Source organism: Pteropus alecto, unplaced genomic scaffold (assembly GCF_000325575.1).
Source record: "Pteropus alecto unplaced genomic scaffold, ASM32557v1 scaffold92, whole genome shotgun sequence".
Taxonomy (NCBI): Eukaryota; Metazoa; Chordata; class Mammalia; order Chiroptera; family Pteropodidae; genus Pteropus; species Pteropus alecto.
In genome coordinates, this window is record NW_006432447.1 from 186,634 (window position 1) to 204,580 (window position 17,947).

The 17,947-nt window shown below is 45.0% G+C and overlaps 1 protein-coding gene across 2 annotated transcripts in view; it reads right to left on the reverse strand.

Annotated features, from left to right (window-relative positions):
* The window catches only part of FGD5 (FYVE, RhoGEF and PH domain containing 5), a 104,228-nt gene that overhangs the window by 35,873 nt on the left and 50,408 nt on the right, over positions 1-17,947 (reverse strand). For both annotated transcript variants that reach the window (XM_006907169.3, XM_025043657.1), the window contains exons 3-4: positions 12,462-12,520; positions 12,320-12,350 (exon numbers count right to left, since the gene is read on the reverse strand). In XM_006907169.3, coding sequence (XP_006907231.1) covers positions 12,320-12,350; positions 12,462-12,520 — 90 coding nt within the window. The remainder of the gene's footprint in view (positions 1-12,319; positions 12,351-12,461; positions 12,521-17,947) is intronic.

Below are 17,947 nucleotides of genomic sequence, written 5' to 3' on the forward strand. Positions count from 1 at the left end.
TCCAGGGGACATGACTTCACTTGGCTCAGCAATCATTAGAGGGTACTTTGGAACTCTGAATTCTCTGTAGAGCCCATGAAGACATTTTAAACTGTATATAAACAGTACAATCTATATAGAAAAAAATTATAAACTGGACTTCATGTTAAAAGATGAATATGGAAAAAGGGAATTTGGTTGTTCTATGTACTGCTACTTTTGTTACTTTTCTGTAAAATTGAAATTATTTTCAAATAAAAGGTTAAAAATCATTTAAACAGTGAATAAGGTGAAAAAGAATAAAATGCTTAGGAATAAATTTAATGAAAGAAGCATAGTGCTCTGAAAACAACAAAATATTGCTGAAATTTAAAAAGACCTAAGTAAATGGACAGATGTCCATGCTCACAACTTAACAGTGTTAAGAGGCCAACAGACCCCAAACTGGTATACAGATTCGTCGCAGCCCCTATCAAAGTCCCAGTTGCCTTTTACAGAAATTGACAAGCTGATCCTAAAAGTCATGTGAAGATGCAAGAGACTCAGAATAGTCAAAACAACTTCGAAAAAGAACAAAGTTAGAGGACTCACACTTCCTGATTTCAAAACTTACTATAAGGCTAGAGGAATCAAGACTGTGTGGTATTGGTGTGAGAACAGACATAGATCAATGGAATTGAGAATCCAGAAATAAACCCTCACATTTATGGTCAAGTGATTTTCAACAAGGGTGCCAAGAAAACTCAATGGGGGAAAAAAAAAGTATTTTCAACAAATGGTGCTGAGATATTTGGATATTCACATGCAAAATAATGAATTTGGACTCCTTTATATCATATATAAAAATTAACTCGAAATCAAAGACTTAAAGGTAAGAGCTAAAATTATAAAACTCTTAGAAGAAAACATGGCAGTAAATGTTTGTGGTTTGGGGTAGGCAATGCTTTCTTAAGTATTATACCAAAAGCACAAGCAACAACAATAGAAAGATAAATTAGGCTTCATGAGAAATTGAAAAATTTTGTGCTTCAAAGGACACTATGAAAAGAGTGAAAAGACAATCTACAGAATGAGAGGAAATATTTGCAAATCACATATCTGAAAAGTGCCTTGTATATAGAATCATAATAAAAAGGTAACCCATTAAAAATGGGAAAAGGATGTGAAAAGACATTTCTCCAAAGAAAATATACAAATGATCAAGAAGCACATGAAAAGATGCCCAACATCTTTAGTCATTAAGAAAATTTAAAATCAAAACCAAAATGAGATACTACTTCACACTCACAAGGATGGCTGTAACAAAAAAGACAACGTGCACTGCAAGAAAGTAAAGAAACTGGAACCCTCACGCTCTCATGGTGGGAATATAAAATAGTGTTACCATATGATCCAGCAATTGCACACCTAGGTATGTACCTAAGAGAACGGAAAACATAGGTTCACACAAGAATTTGTACATGAATGTATACGGCAGCATTGTCATAATAGTCAAAAAGTGGAAGGAACCCAAATTGTCCATCGAATAATGAGCAAAATGTGGTATATCCACACAACGGAACATTACTCAGCCATGCAAAGAAATGAAGTACTGATACATGCTACAACATAAGTGAATCTTAAAAAACATTAATATGCTAGGTAAAAGAAGTTAATGACAAAAGACCACAAATTGTATGATTCCCTTTATCTGAAATGCCCATCATAGGCAAATCTATAAAGAAAGAACTAGACTGGTACATGTCCAGGGCTGGGTGATGGAGAGTGATAGTTTAGGGGTATGGGGTTTCTTTTGGGGGTGATAAGAATGGTTGTGGTGATGATTGTACAACTCTGAATATACTAAAAACCATTTAACTTTATACTTTAAATGGCTGAATTGTATGATATGAGACATATCTCAATTAAGTATTTAAAAAAAATTGAACAGGGAACCCACAGACTGGGAGAATGTTCACAACACACACATCTGAAAATGGGGTTGTGTCCAGAATATTTAAAGAACTCCTACAAATCAATAAAAAAGAGACAACTCAATTAAAAAGAAACAAAAGATACTTTCAAAATTTCCAAATGGTTAGTAAACAGAAGAAAAGATGTTCACTTTTTTTAATTATTAGAGAAATGCCAATTAAAGCCAAAGTGAGAAACCACTACACAATCACCGGAATGGCCATAAGTAAAAAGACAGATGTTGCAATTTTTTACAAATGGAAGGCAAAACCCTTCACCAGCAAAAAGATTATGACTTGCTTTATGACGATATTCACTTTATTGCGGTCATCCGGAACCGAACCCACAATATCTCTGAGGTCTGCCTGTAATAGCCCAAACTGGAAACAACCTAAATGATCACTAACTGGAGGATAGGTATACCAACTGTGGTATATCCATACAAAAGAATATTGGTATACATGAAAATGTGGATGAATCTCACACATTATGCTAAGCTAAAAAAGCCAGACACAAATGAACGCATAATTCGTGATTTCATTCATATGTGGTTTAAGAACAGGCTAACCCAACTGAATGTGATGGAAAGCAAAATAGTGGTAATCTCTAGGGTATGACTGATGGGAAGGGCATAGAGGCATCTCCTAGATGATGGAAATATTCTATTATGATGGTGGTTACAAGTACACACAGATGCACATGTGTTAAAAATTTGAGCCCTATCCTTAAGATTTGTGCACTTACCTATAAGTTATAAAACATTTTTAAAAAAGAAAAACAGTTCTCTGAGGTCTTTGGGGAGGAAGAATAAGCACTGTTTTCCCCCCACTGCTTTCACATCTCTTCCGAACCCTTCATTTGTGTCCAGACCTCTGGGCCAAATAAAACTCCTGGGCCCTTCAGAAGCTGGTCTAGCCCTTCAGAAGCTGCTGTTATCTTCCCTCCGATGACTGCCCTTTTCTATACATCAATGGTTCTCCAAGTTGAGTATGTCTCACAATCACCTGCTGGATTTATTCAAACTCAGAATGCTGGGGCTGGATAATTTTAGTTTTCCCCAGTTCCCAGAGGAGGCTGTTGCTGTTGCTGGTCTTGGGACCATGCTTTGAGCACCGCTGCTTTATATGAATCCTCTTTTCCAGCTTCTGTGTCTTTGTTCTGTGCTTCTGGCATCTGATTCATATCTTCCTAGTCTTTCAAAGCTGCTTCAAATGCCACCTCCTCCAGGAGGCCCTCCTGGGTGACTTCAGCTGTCAGTTTAAGGTCCTCTCAAGGGTCCTACAGCCTCTAGAAATCTGGGGTCACAGCCTCAAGGGAGCCACCCAGATATCAGAATGTCTCTGAAGTCTCATAGTTTAGCTTGAAAATTAATGCGTGTTTTACATTATTCTTCAAAATATATCCTTGTCTGATTTAATTTATTTAAAGTTATGTATCTAGAACAAAGCGGAGGCTCTTAGAAAATGTGCTGTTTATCCCGTGGCTTCGAGTACTCCTGGGCACCTACTGCACACACCTCCAGGAATATTATATGTATCCCAGTCTGAAAAGCAATGGCTTTGCAAAATTTTGCGTTGTCAGGCTGTTTACTTTGCGTGTTCTGTTATCTTCCCTCCGACTAAGCAGAGAGCAGACTGATTCCCTTTTGTTTCACCCTCAGATTGACCCGGCTTTGTTCACAAATGTGCTGAATGAATGTTGCTACTTTCTCACTAGGTTCTCAGTTTCAGGTGCAAATTGGAATCACCTTGGGAGCTTTTCAACTCCAGCTGACCAGGCTGCACCCCAGACCAATTAAATACAAATCTCTGAGGGTGAAATGAGCATCCACATTTTTTAATGCTCTTGGGTACCCATGCACGGCTGGTGCTAGGAACCAGTGTTCTAGAGGATGCTGGCTTCTAGGGGTGGGGAATCACAGAAAGCCTGTGCTGGAGGGACCTTTCAGGATCAAGTGCCTGTGAGTCTCAAATGTTAGCTCACCAATCCGTATCACCTAGAGGGTTCATTAAAACAGTTTCTGATTTAGCAGTTGTGGGGTGGGGCCCAAGAACACACATTTCTTACCATTTCCAAGGTGATGCTGACACTGCTGGTTTGGGGACCTGCTTTGAGAGTCACTGACTTAAATGACTATTTTGCACATTGTGCTCTGGGGAAACCGAGGGTTGAGGGAGGTGGAGGCAGAACCCAAACTTCGGCTTTCACTTGCCTTGGAACCAAAATACCTCCACTTTCATCCACTCTTTATATTGGGGTTCTGAGTAAAACTCCATGTGAAGACAAGCCTCCGTGGCTAAAAATGTCTGAGTCTCACTAGCCAGCTCAGGGTGAGGAAGGAACAAGAGATTTTCCAGTCACACAGCATTTTTTTTTCCTGGACTGAATGAAAAATATAGAGAAAAGAGCAATATGCCTGGGGTAGGACTCTCTACTGAGATATCTCCAACAGCTACTGCATTCGTACCTCCCAATGTGGGGAGCTCACTCCCTCCCCAACACTTCAGGTAGAAAGAAAGCCTGTTTCCTCCCACTGAACTAAACTGCCTGTCTCTGATTTCCCCCAAACATCTGCCTGTCTCTGATTTCCTCCCACTGAACTAAACTGCCTGTCTCTGATTTCCCCCAAACTCAGACACGGGGCCCTCCTTACTCAATTAAAAATTATTTCTTCATGTTGTCTGCGGGCAGGGGCTACAGAGGTAAATAAGAGACACACTCCTTGCCCTTCAGAAACAAAATCTTCCTGGCTCCGCATCAACTTCCCCAGCATGAGGCCATTTTGGAGTTTGGTCTGGGTTAAACTTTGGGTCCTCTTCATCACCCTCTCCCACACAATCTACAGGACCAATCTTCCCTACTCAGGTCCTCAGAGCTCCCAAATTCCTATGCTACCTTTTTGAAACACCTTGGAACATGGCATTCAGGCTCTCCCCGAAGACCAGCTCTCCAGCCACTTCCTATACACCCCATACTCCCAAGCCCTCCCCTCGATGCACTTGGTCCTGCTGTTCCTACCCTCTGGAAGGCTTGTTCTTACTTTCTGTCCATCAATGCCCATCTCAACACCCCCTCTTCCAAGAAGCCTTCCTTGACTTTGTTTCTCCCGATCACACTGATTCTCCCCTCCTTGGGCTCCTTACCACCTAACCAGACTGTTTTACATCTATTTGTCTTCTCCTCTTCTCAGGGCTCTGGAGTCAAACAGCCCTGGACCCACACCTCACTGGCCGTGTGACCTTGAATAAGTCATTCACCTTCTCTGAGATTCAGTTTTGGACCAATCCAACCATCTGAGAAATATTTATTGAGCACAAACTATGTGTAATTAAATGAGACGATGTATATAAATTGCCGAGCACATATAAGAGGTCAACAAATACTCTCTGCTACCCTCCACCTTTGTCCTCTACAGCATATGCTACACTGGACACTGACTATAATGAGGAGCAAGGGCTGGCTGGGTGAGGCAAGAGGGGACTGGGGTGGGGGCAAACTGACAGCACACCAATTTAAGTGAGTAAACTCATAAATTGTAACAGAATTCCACTGAATCCTGCATTGACCTGTCATGTCAGCACCAAGGCCACAGCCAAATGAAACTCCTCAACAGTGATTATGGAGGGCTTCTGAATTAATGTCCTCTTTCTACAAGCAGTGTGAGAAGTCTGGCTCTGTCCTGGCGCTCTCCTGACACCCTTTTAAGTGGTTACTACTACTGAGAAAGTGGGTGGTGCATGAGTGGGGTGTGTGCAGGGAGGATCTGGAAGCCTCCCGTTGTCTCTCTGCGCTGTGTCCTGCCGAAACCCTTCCCCAAGACCCTTCACGAAAACTTGCACGTCCTCAGGCTCACACCCTCCAGGGCACCTCCTTCCTCCCCAGAGCACCCGAGAGCCCTCTCTTGATTGCACATACTCCCTTGGGGAAATCCGGACCTCTTCAGGAGCTTCAGTTAACATCTCAACACTTGATCACTTCCAGTGCACCTCTGATGCCTGGCTGACCACTCAGATGCCCTTCCTTGAGCCCCTCACACTTAACAAGACCCGCGCTAAACTCATCATCTCTCCCCCAAGCCTGAGCCCCTCCAGCACTTGTCATCTTAGTGAGTCAGCAAGCCAAATATCTGGGGTCAGCCTGGAGCCCTCCCTCTGTCTCCCACACTCCACAGTCCATCAATCACCAAGCACATAGTCCCAAAATCTGGGTGTAGCACTCCAGTCCACTGTCATTTCTTGATGGAAGCACCCAGCAGCCTCCCTAAGGACCTTCAGGGGATCAAATCAAAAACCCAAACATGCCTCACTGGCCGCTTCCCGCTAAGCCCTGCGCCTTGCTGGCTCTCCCGCTCACTCAAAAGGCTCCAGCCAGGCTGAATTTCTTTCAGTTCCTAATCACACCATTCTCAACTGGCCTCCAGGCCTTTGCACATCCTGATCCCTTTGCCAGATACAAGCCTTCCTCACTGTTCCCCCACCTGGCTAACTCCTCCCTACCCTTCAAGTCTCAGCTTAGTCATGTTTCCTCCAGGAATCCTTCTCTGACCCCTAGAAACCTGGGCGGTTGCCTCCCCTGAACAGCCTCTGTATGTCTCCTGCCACTGTATTAATATTGTTTCTTTCCATGCCCATCTCTCTCCCAGACTGTTGATTCCTGTTGGGCAGGGACCTCCCCTTGTCATTCCTCCATTAAGTTCCCTGTACCCAGCACATAGGAGGTGCTCAGGAAATATTTTTGACTTAAGAAATGATAAGACTGCTGGAAAGACTGACCCTGCCATCACTCAGTCATCAGATATTTACTGAGCACCAATGGTGTACTGGGCATCATAACCCACTGGGAACAGGACCTGTCAAGCTCTTTGCCCTCAAGGAGCTCTGAGTTCAGAGCGAGACAGACTGTAAGTAAGCACCGAAAAACAACTCCAAAATGCATGAAGCAAAGCAGACAGAGTTAAAGGGAGCAATGGACAATTCAGCAAACATAGCTTCAATACCCACTCTCAGTAATGGATGGACAACAAGACAGAAAATCAGCAAGAGTGCAGAAGACTCCAACGGCACTGTCAATCAACCTGACCTAAGTGACATCTACAGAACAGCCACCCAGCTAGAGCAGAGAACACACTCTTTAAGTACATGGAACATTCCCCAGGATATATTAGATGCCAGGCCACAAACGAGTCTCAATAAATGTAACAGGATTGAAACTATACAAAGTACATTCTCTATCCACAATGCCATTAGAAATCAGCAGCAGAAGGAAATTCGAAAAATGCACTGACATTTGCAAATTAAACAGCATAATTTTAAATAACTCATGAGTCAAAGAGGAAATCACAAGAAAATAATAAAGTATTTGGAAATGAATGAAAATGAAAGCACAACGTAAACAAATACATAAATTTAATAATTTTAGACTGTGAAAGATGCAATGAAGAAAATAAAATGAAGGACGAGACAATACTGAAGACGTAGTATGGCTGCAGATCTTCCCCACTCCCTGCATCCACATTCTTGCCACGGCCTCGTCATGGGAGAGAGCATATCCCTGTCCCTTGCTTTTGGGTCTGGCTATGGCACTTGCTTTGGCCAATAGGATGTGACCAGAGAAGTTGTGAGCTTGAATCCTAGAAGCCCTCTAGTGTTTCTACTTGCTCTTTTTGCCATCACCATGAGAAGAGCCTCCCTTGAGTACCTTCTGCCCCTTCAGCTTGGACCCCAGAATGGACACACAAAAAGCACAGCGACTGAGCTGAACCTAGCTTTGACCAACTGACTTCCAGTTGACAGCTTCCCTTGCAACTAGGAGTGCCCAATGAGATGGAGGAAGAAGCTGTCAAGCGAAACTTTCAGAAATTCTTTTTTCAAGTGAACTAACTCAGCTGGGAGAATAAGCTTTTGATTTTTCTCCTCTCTCCTTTCTCCCTGGGACATGGATACGATGGCTAGAGCTGCAGAAGCCAGCCTGTATTCATGAGGAACCTTGGAAATGGATGCAGTAGATAAATGGAACATTGGTCCCTGAGACCTTGTCGAGCTGCCAAGTTTGACCTGGATCTCCTACTTCTGGACTTATTTCATATGAAAGAATCACCTCTAAATTACTTAAGCCATCATAATTGGGTTTTATTACTAGCAGTCAAACATAATTTTTAACTTACACAGAATTATTAGGACAGGCTTCTGTAGGAGACTGCATTATTCAGAAATGGTCATAACAATATCTCTTATCTCACGTGGTCTTATTAAAATGTGAGTTTGATACCCCTCCCATTGAATGGTGGAGATTATATCCCCTCCTCTTGAACTTGGGTGGACCTTTGTGACTGTCTTGACTAATGGGAGCATGGTGGAAGTGGTGCTACGTGACTTCCAAGGCTAGATCATAAAAATGCCACGCACTTCCTCCTGGCTCTCTCTTGGGACACTCACTCTTGGAACCAAGCCACTATGCTGTGAGGAAGCCCAAACCTGCCCATGCAGAGACCACATGGAGAGGCCACAAGTAAGTGTTCTGGCCAGCAGCCCAGCTGAGATCCCAGACAATAGCCAACACCAACTAGCAGCCATGTGAGTAAAGGCACCTTGGGGTGAGTCCACCCCTTGGCCATCAAGTCACTTCTAATCTTTAAGTTTTCTCCAGACATCATGCAGCAGAGACATGCTTCCTCACATTGCCCTGTCTGAACTCCTGGCTCAGAAAATCTGTGAGCATAATAAAATGGTTGTTTTATGCCACTAAGTTTGGGAGACACCACTTCTTTGAGGAGTTGACACTTGAACCGAGACCAGAATAAGGAGGAGGAATTGGCTGTGGGAAGATCAGGGGTAGGAAATGCCAGTAGAGGGAAAGCAAGTGCAAAAGCCGCATGATGTGACTGCATTTGTAGTACTTGAAGAACAGCAAGAAGGCCAGTGTGACTGGAACAAATGATGAAAAAAATGGTAGGAGGTAATGCTGCAGAGGCAGACGAGGACAGAATCATGTAGGGCCTCTTAGTTGTGGGAACTTCTCCTGGGGCATCAGATGGTGACAACTGCCACTCATTTCTCCCAGCTGGCACACTGGCTTCTGAATAGGCCTTTAACACCTTGGCCCAAAGGAGGGATCCACGGTAGGATTTTTTTTTAGATGAGAAAACAGAGGATTAAAAGTACCCAGGGGCCATATCTGTTCAAAATCTCCAACAACTCACTATATACAAGAAAAAGCATAGGCCCCTTAGCCTGGTATTTTGGACCCATCACTTGACCCCTGATTCTACCTCCAACCTGCCTTTCCAAACTTATCCATGTCCTAACAATATGTGGCAATGTACTATTCTCCAGACATATCATGTACCTTCAGGCTTGTGAGCATTTCCATGCTGACCACCTGCCTGATATGCCCCCTCCATTACTACCCTGGCCTGGTGGGCTCCTTTGAAATCCATCTCAGTGGCAACTCATCTACCAACCTTCCCAGATACCCCAAAGGGAAATGTCTCTCCCTCCCTCATTCTCCTATAGACTTTGCACAAAACTACAGATGTGCAAATTATACTTATCACAGAGTAACATAATGGTCTGTTCACTTATCTAGTTCTCCTCCCCACCTTTACTATTTGGCCCCACAAAAAAGACAGACCTACTCAAAGGCAGGTTCTGGGCCTTTTTGTTCTTTGGGACTTCAAGGCCTATCGCAGTGCCTATGGCACTGTAAACATCCTATGATGTTCCATCCAGAAGAAATGAGTGAGTTAGTTGGATGGATAGATGGATGATGGACAGATGGGGAGTTGAATGACTAGACGGATGAATGGATGGGTGGATGGATAGATGGGTAGACATATGAATAGTGGATGAATGGGGGTGGTGAATGGGTGCATGGATGTGTCGTTAGATGCATGGATAGGTCAAAGAACAGATGAGTGGGTGAAAGGCTGTCTAGATGAGTGGATGAGAGATTGACTGTATAGACAAATGAGCAGGTAGATGAATGTGTTTCTGACTGGGTTCTTGGAAGGATGAAATGAGTCTTTCAACCACAAACTTTTTCTGTAAGAGGACAGATAAATATTTTAGGCTTTGTGGACCACATATGGTCTCAGTCATTTCTTCTTTTTTTCCACAAATGCTTAAAACACATAAAATAGTCTTAGTTAATAAGCCATTATTAGGCCATCTGTCCCGGGGACCTGAGTGCCCCTGCTCACACGGCAAACAGGATCTTGGCCATTAGAATTTAATTTTGGATGACCAGAATTTTTAGTAATCCTGAGTTAGCTCTATTTACCATTTGATGAGCACAGAGCTGAATCCCAAAAACCGAAGACCAGGAGCCACCCCCAAACCCTTTTCAATAACAGCATAATGGAGTCAAAGACTTTTCTTGATGGGGAGGTTCAGAATGCACAGTCGGCCCCTCCCATTGGGCAGCCTTGGGATTTCAACAACATCAAATTTCTGAGGAGAAACTGAGAGAGAATCTGACAATTTAGTAAACAGTGATAGATCGGGGTTGGGGAGTGGTGGAGAATAGCCCAAAATCCATGAGTCTCCTTTTGACTAGTGTCCCTGGCTAGGGCTTGGAGTCACGTTGTGGCATTTCTGCCATTTCTATCACCATAAGTACTGACGTCATAAATGTAGCTCCAGACGACAATTTCCCGCAACTAGCTTATGAGTTGTGATTTTTATGGGCTCTTTTTTTTTTTTTCTCTTCAGGATATTATTATGGATTACCAGCGGCTTCAGCATCTTTCCAACTGGCAGGAAGCAGTGCAAACACAGATGGAAGTTTCCCAGTTAAAACCTTCTTAACAAAGTCATAAAACAAAAAAGCCCAGCCCCTCTCTGTCATGCTGCCAGCTCAGAAACAAGTGAGAGAAAAGAAAAAAAGGGGAGAGTGATTCTTCCTACTCTTGCTAAATAGATTTTTTAGTTGTAATGGGGGGGGTGGTGGTATGTTTCATACCTGTTTTGGGTTTAATAATGCACAAATGGCTCTCTTCCTGAAGGCAAAAATGAGGGCTGGGAGCATAGACCAGACGAATGCTCTGTTCTCCCGGGGACCTGAGTGCTCCTCCTCACATGGCAATGTGACACCAGGGTGATGACACTGACAGAGACCTCAGCTGGATCTCGGCAAGAGACCTGGCTTGGTGCCACGTGCTTTGCTGCCTCCAGAGAAGTCTCTGGCCCGAGGAACTCCAAAGGCAGTTGGGGACACAGGATTAATATATGACAGTGCACTGGGAGTCAGGAGAATGGGTGTCCTGGCTCATTCATTCTGTGATACTACCTGAGTTACTCCTTCTGGGCCTCCTTATCATCACTGACAAAATGTCCAGGGTGGACATCCCAGCTCGGATGTTCTTGGAAAGACATGGCGAACAATACAAAGCAGTGTAAAATCAGATGCTAAACTACAAGGAGACGGCCGAAGGCTTAGAATTCTCAGAGAAGCGAGGAGCCATTACAAGGGCCTTGGGAGCCGAGCCCGCCACGCCCCCTCACTTCTCATGGTTTTGCTGTACCTTATTCCCTCATCCCTCACGGCACCTCCTCAGAGAAGCCTGCCCCAGGTTGTCAGTCACTCCCCCTGTGCTCTAAACAATTTATTCACTAATTTGTCTTCTTCTTTGGCCATGTTGCTCCTGCAGAAGAACCCAGTCTGATCTGTCTTTCCATTCCCCAGCTGTCACACCGCAAGTGTTCAAACAATGTCTGTTGAACTGAATCAAAGTGACTGCAAAGGGAGACTTTCCAGGCAGTCTTGTGAGTTGTGAAGGGGGACAGTTTCTGATACCCAGGCATTCCCCAGTCTCGCCTCCTTTCTTCTGAAAGTCAAGAGGATTCCCTCACCACTGCTTCAGGAACTATTGCCCCAATTCTGGATTAACTGAGAAAGCTTCGTGATACCCCAATTGCTCTGTCACTGTGCAAACACATCACCTTTTCCATACAGACCTAAACATATAATGCATGCACGTGCGCACACGCATACACAAACACCTAAGCGTACATACACATACGCAGGCATGCACCCATACACATGCATCTTGTACACACAGCAATGACCCAGAAATACAACTGTCCTCCTTCTACCATCCTCAACAAGAGGGCTGAGGAAACCATGGACAACCCTCAGCACACGACCCATGCAGCACCCTCACCCCCACAGCCAAGGCAGAGAGGCATGCCCACAGAAAGCACAGTGCTATCCGCTCCTGAAGCACATGAATCAGGAGACAGACTTCCCTGAAAAGCCCCAGAGAACACTTGCCTGCTGCCAACCCTCTGTTCATGGAAATCACCTCTGTCCCCTCATTGCTTTTCTGCCTCTTATATCACAGGCTTGTAAAAGGGCAATTAGTTTGGGGAAATTAGAATGATTAACTCACCAGATGTAAGTGCTGAAGCATCTCCACGTATCTGTAGAAGGAAAGGGGTTGAGTTTGCATTAATTCACATCCTTTATAAGGCAGGAAGGGGCGATGCTCTGTTAACAAGCTCAAGGCCACAGGCAGCTGTTTGGGGACTCACGCTTTCTCTGAAGACAGCAGTTCCTGTGCAATGACATGGGCTCTGGACTGTCCTTCAACCTGCAGGAGGAAACAGAGCCATCAGGAGGGGCAGCACCAATGGGGGCAGCAGAGGGAGACCCCAGCTCCACAGGCATCAGGTTCACAGAAGAACCTCCACAGAAGACATTCCACGAACTTCTCAGGCCATTCCCTGGCGCTCACTACCTGAATGATCTTCAACCTTACTGCACCTCGGTTTCCTCATTTGTAAATGTGGATATTAAAAGCATCGAACTCAGAAGGCTGTTGAACTAATGCTTAGTATAGTGCTTGCCATGTAGTAAGTGCTCAATAAGTGGCTGCTGAACTGCGTGACCTTTGCTTCCAGCCTAGCCCCAGTGATCTCGAACCATCTGTAATCCTCTGTGCATGTGGAGCTAGCTCTCTCCTACCTCTTGCTTGTTGTCCCCTGTGTCCTTTCCCCTTCTCTGACGGGTTAACTCCCAGTTATCCTTTAAGACTTAGCCATAGTATCTATCACTTTCTCCAAGGAGTGTTTCCTGATCCCCAAGCAGAACCTGCTGGGTTAGGTATCCTTTCTGGGTGACCCGTCTCAGGGCTCCTCTGGAGGGCGGGGACCATCAAGTTCACCACTGCATGACCAGTGTATGGTATACAGTAGATTCCCTTTCGTTGACTGAAAGAAAGAATGAATGAGTAAGCGAATCATTCCACTTTGAAAACACGAATGCTCTTGGCTGACCTTAGAAGGTGAGCCATGTAACCTATCTGAGCCCCAATTTCTGCACCTGTAACATTTGGGAATAATTGCGATTATGTTTATAGACAGGAAGGATGGGCGGGGGCTGAGGCAGACGCCTGGGCCTTATGCCACAAGCTCCCCCGCCCCGTGGCCCCAAACCTGCAGGATTCCAGACACAGCTGGTGGCAGGGATCCAGAAGAGGCAGCCTGAGAGAGCAGGTGGTGGATGCTGGGCATGTGCAGGCATGGCTGGGAGCAAGGCCCACGGTGGAGCAGAGGGCACTCAGCGAGAATGCCTGGCTTCTGGTTCTAGCCCTACCACTGACTGCCTCCCGGTGCAGCCCTGCACAAGTCACTTTCTGAGGTCGGGCTCAGGTTTCCCACGTGCGGACAAAGTGATCTTTAAATTCACTTCTTGTGTGTTACTAAACTTGGGGAGTCATCAGTCAAGTGAATGATCTGCTCTAGTGACTAGAAATTCACTACAGGCTGAGGGAGCAACTGTAGTGTGGCAGTTACGAGTGTGGACTCCAGAACTAGGCAGTCGGGCTCAAATCCTGCCTCTGCCTCGTTTACTAGTTGAGCAAGTCACTTTCTTATCTGTAAATGGGTACAATAGTATAATGGTATCTAACACACATGCACATTGTAAGGATTAAATGAGTACTGATATAAACATATATGTATATGTATATAGACATTTACAGATCTATAAATCCACATATAGATATAAATCTATATATAAGTATCTATTTAGAAATCTCTATATATCTATCTATCTCACACTTGGAACAGTGCCTGCCACACAGGAAGCACTATAGAAGTAACAGCTGTCACTACCCTCGTTATTTTTGTTATTGAGGTGGTGCCCGGAACAAAACCAAGTACCCAGGGATGGAAGAAGGAAAATAATTTACATGGTCAAGTTACAAAGGCCTCAATTGCACAATAAAGGCTGAGCCGCTCCTCTGACAGTAGCAGCTTAGGCAGTGGAAAGAAAGCAAACGGGCTCTGGAACCAAGCACATCCAAATCCAAATCCAAATCCTGGCCCAGTGGTAATTGTATGTGTCTGGCAAACCATTACCTCTGAGCCTCAGTTTTTTCATCTGAAATATGGTGGAGAATAAATTACATGCTGGTCTTTTTGACGATGCGCTCCTGGCTCACAGCCTTTACTCTCTCTGTTCCCTAAGCTCATGACGTTCTTCCTCATTCTTACTTTCTGACTTTAGAATATCTCTGCTCAAAAGTTACATCTCATCTGGCCATCATAATCACCTGACCTAAAGAATACCCCAGACTCACTCTTTAACCCCAGGGTTTCTCAACCTTGGCATTACTGACATTTTAGGCCAGACAGCTTTTGATGCAGGTGCTGTCCTATGTATTACAACACTATTAACCGCATCCACAGCTTCTACTGTTGCCATGGATGGCAGTAGCAGGCCACACTTTTTAGTTGCGACAACTAAAAATGTCTCTAGATATTACTCTGGGGGCAAAATCTCACATCCGGTTGAGAACAACCGTGCTAACCCTTTATCTTGCTTGTCTTTTCTCTACAGCAGTCACACTACCTAATATTGTCCTTACACACAGGAGATGTTCAATAAAAGTTTGAACAAACAGATGAAATGGGATACAGTACCTGGCACATAGTTAGTGCTCAATAAAGCGTTCTCTCCCTAGCTGGTCCACTTCTAATAGTTTCTTGGCTAAGAAGCACAGTGTTTTCTGGAGACTTCTGTCCCTCTGAGGCCACCTTACTAGTGCAGACCTTGGGCCCATGGTTAGTCTCTCTCTTGCATCTCACTACAGCCTCTGTGGTGGGTGGGTTGTTACAGCATTCACAGAGCAGGAGGGAAAACTGTGAGGCCTGCGGAGGCCTCCAGCCTCACCTGGCCTCCCGCCTTCCCACTGGCACCAAATTGTGACTCAATGTCTGCCTTCTGCATCTGCAGGTCTAGCGTGGGGCTCTGTGGACAAGAACAGCTCACTCCTCCCAAAGCAGGAGCTCCTTGAGAGTCCCACATGTGAAACAGCTTCGTAAACAAAACCTTCCCAATGGAAAATGTATTCTGCCAGGATAGGCCTCAACAGCTAAGAAGACTCTGTGGTCAAGCTTCCATAGAGAATTACTCTGTAGAGAAAGGACAGGAGTCAGGAGATCTGAAGCTCAGCTTCTTCTCCTATAAAACGAGTACAAGAGTCGAGATGACCTTCATTCTTCCATGGGCCTGTGATTCAGTTCTGATTTCTCATCTGGTATGATGCTACAAAGGCCTGATTCAAATCCTGGGCTCCACCCCTACTTGTACCTATACCCTTGAACAAGTTATTTATCTTTTCTGAGCCCCATTTGTAAAACATGGATGATTATGATAATAATAATACTTACTTAATAATTAAATAGCTAGCATTTATTGAACACTTATTATGGCTTAAGTATGACTTTAAGCTTTTTACATGTATTATCTCACTGACTCTTCCCCCAAATCTATGAGGTAGGTACTTATTATTTCCATTCTACACATGAGGAAACTGAAGCACAAATAAGTCCTACCCTTTACCCAAAGTCACTGCTGTTAAGTGGCAGAGCCAAGATTCAAACCCGGGCAGTGTGGGTCTTAGCAGCACACCTGGCACATAGTAAATACTCAGTAAATAGCATCTCTGCCAATTAAGGGTGGTAGGTTTTTCAAACTGGGAAGCACCTATTCTTTACCTGCACTGCAAAGCCAGCAGCAAGAGTGTAGCACTCCAAGAGAGGCCTGGGCTAGTCCTCTGGTCTCAACTCTTCTGATTCTGACCCTCTGAGTAGTGACTACTGTGGTACATAAGAAAGAACTATGTCGGAAGTCGGGACACCTGGATCCACTTCCCAGCCAGGCCACGAGTGGCTATGTGACCAAAGACAAGCCCTTCTCAGGTGCCTCAGTTTCCTCAACTGGAAGCTGGGGTCAATATTCCCACCCTGCAAGGATGAGATGATGAGATGATGGATGGGAGTGGTCGTGTCCCACCCAAAATGGTAATCGTCATTCCCATTGTTACAATCTTGAAGCTGTGGGACAGACTTCTGGTGGGGTCGGGGCACGGGCCACTCTGCACGTCCCTTCCAGCCCCCTCCTACCAGACGGGCAGACTCTGGGTGGGACACACCAGCGGGCCTGCTTTACTGACATTGCTGATGATGGATGTGTCTTCACTAGCCAGACAAGAGGGAGGCCTGGCAGGTCATGTGCCCGAGGCTCTCCTCAGAAGCTGCTTATGGGCGTTGTCCAACCGGGCTATTTAATATAGATGTTTGTTTAACCAGGAAATGAACTCCAAGGTTGACGGCAGTGTCCAGGGACAGACTTCTGGGAACAGGGTTCCTCCCAGGAGTGTGGGGGCTGGGGCGCCAGGGGCTATTGCTTTTCTCAGTCTGTGGCTGTGGGTGTTACATCAGGTGGCTGCTGGCCCTTCGGCCTGAGGCCGAAGCAGCTTATCACCTCTGTTCCCCAGGGCTACCCAGTCTTACACTTCCTCCCCAGGCTCCAAGCAAACTAGCCAGGTCATTTCTGGCTATTCTGGGACCAGGTCACATTGGGAGGGACAGTCCTCCTTTCCCTAAAGGTTAAACAGTGGGTCACAGAAATAGTTGGGAGTCCCGGTTCCCTATCTCCACGCCTCAGTTTGTCCAGCTTATAAAATGGGGGTACTTAGCCTTCTTCTAGAACAGCAGTTCCCCAAGCGTGGTCCCAGACCTCTGGAGTTCCACCTCCCTTTTCCAACTATATATCTGTGTGAGCCTAGATTTCCATGGAAGTCGACTGAAACAACAGTTCCAACAGTCTGAGTGCAGGAGCAGCTAGGAGAATCTAGCTGTCTTCTATTAAGCCAGACATTAACAATATTTGCAAAAATGCAAACTCAATGTTACTCTTCTCACTGATTTATTTGAAAACGTAATTACTTTTCATTAAAAATTCTATTTGTGTTAACGTGTAATGGGTTTATTATTGTCATTTTAAAGTGAATTAGATGTTTTAAAATTTCTCAGTATGACTTTCTCATGTGATAAACAATGATAGCTATAACTTAGAAAACAAAAACTCTTTGGGGTCCTCAATCATTTGCAAGATGGCAGAAGCATCTGAGACCAAAAGGTTTTGAGAGCTGCTGTCGCAAAGATCATATAGAATGATGGATGGAAAAGCTCTATTTTCAGTGAACAGCGATGGAGGAGTGAGGCAGCACTGTCACTGTATTATAACAATCAGTAGTATTGTGAGAAGCAGAACAATGAACCCCAGGCTTTATGGATTGGCCCTCAGGATGGCTCCAAGCATGCCCAAGGGCCACACAATCTTTCTCCACGATGTCCTATCCTGCAGAAGAGGAAGAAACCTCCAAAGCTCCTAGTTTGTCACCTCTCTCCTTGCAGGCAGGCCCCTGGGTTTACACCTGCTGTCTTTAAATAGCCGCCTCTTTCTTTTCACCCTCATCTCTGCCAGCTCCTTGCCAAGCCCTACATCCTGATGTCCTGGTGCCTTGCTCAGTTTCCCCTTTCCCAGTTCACAGCTGTCTCCACCACCTGTGGTCACCTGGGAACTCCAGTCTCTACGTTATAACCCTTGGCCTCTTGCCTCCTAGGAAGCTCCTTCTCAGACGACTTTCACCTACATCTATAACTGCTCTGTCCACCCTGGGCCTTGTCCCCACTCAGAACTGCCCTGCCTTTGAAGGGATGGACAT